The sequence below is a fragment of the Austrofundulus limnaeus genome, unplaced genomic scaffold (assembly GCF_001266775.1).
Source record: "Austrofundulus limnaeus strain Quisiro unplaced genomic scaffold, Austrofundulus_limnaeus-1.0 Scaffold120, whole genome shotgun sequence".
Classification (NCBI taxonomy): Eukaryota; Metazoa; Chordata; class Actinopteri; order Cyprinodontiformes; family Rivulidae; genus Austrofundulus; species Austrofundulus limnaeus.
The window spans coordinates 1,560,821-1,561,742 of NW_013952522.1; the positions used below are offsets into that span (position 1 = coordinate 1,560,821).

Here is a 922-nt window from a genome sequence, read left to right on the forward strand (position 1 = left end):
GTTAGATGACCTGACACCATAAATGTGTTCAATGAGTGAAGGAAAATATGAGTGAGCACCAAGCAACAACCCTAGGTTCTCCCCTGAGAACCAGACCAAACATATCTGCAACCCTGATTATAGTCCACTTCCTGCTTTTGGAGCAGTCTCTGGTCCACTTGGTGTTCTCACATGAATTTGAACCTCACCAGAGTTCACTTCAACCAAACAGACTTTGATTTTTAGGAAAACCAGAGTTCACCTTTTTGGTCCACATCAGAGTTGGATTACATGTTCACACCTCCCTGAACGAAGCAGACTTTCAGACAAACCAACTAGAGGTTGATTAAAGCAAACTAACCAGGGCTGGTGTGAACACACCTTAAATCTCATTAAGACGTGTGCTTCACACACACCCTTACAGGTGTCTACTGCTTACCACAGCTGGCTTTCAATCCACTGGGCCAGGTAGTGTCGCACCTCGATGGGGAAGTGCTGCCCATACAGTGCCTGCATCTGATGCAACGCCTCCCCCTGAAGCTGCTGGGCCTGAATCCACATGGCCATGCTGCTTCCTGTGTAGACAGGAAAACTGTTGAAACATTTAGCAGTTAACTAATCAGTTATACAAAACATGTTGTATATGTGAAAACACTTAAAGTAAATAAAAACAACAGGGGGATGCATTTCACCTGCCACCTGTTAGACCAGAGTTTAAACTAAAATCAACTTTGGATAAAAGGGAGGGAGTTGTAGTGTTTTTGTTTTGGTCAAAGTTTATTAACGAGCATTCAGATCTGTTAGCACCTACATGTGTGTGTTTACAACGAGTCTGTGTTTACAACGAGTCTGTGTTTACAACGAGTCTGTGTTTACAACGAGTCTGTGTTTACAACGAGTCTGTGTTTACGAGTCTGTGTTTACAACAAGTCTGTGTTTACAA

The 922-nt window shown here is 43.1% G+C and overlaps 1 protein-coding gene across 1 annotated transcript in view; it reads right to left on the bottom strand.

Moving 5' to 3' along the window:
• LOC106522102 (signal transducer and activator of transcription 5B) overlaps window positions 1-922 on the bottom strand; it is a gene marked incomplete at its 5' end in the record, with an annotated part of 44,318 nt that overhangs the window by 36,385 nt on the left and 7,011 nt on the right. The window contains 1 exon segment of the mRNA XM_014014966.1: window positions 419-554. Within this exon segment, the coding sequence (XP_013870420.1) occupies window positions 419-546 (128 nt within the window).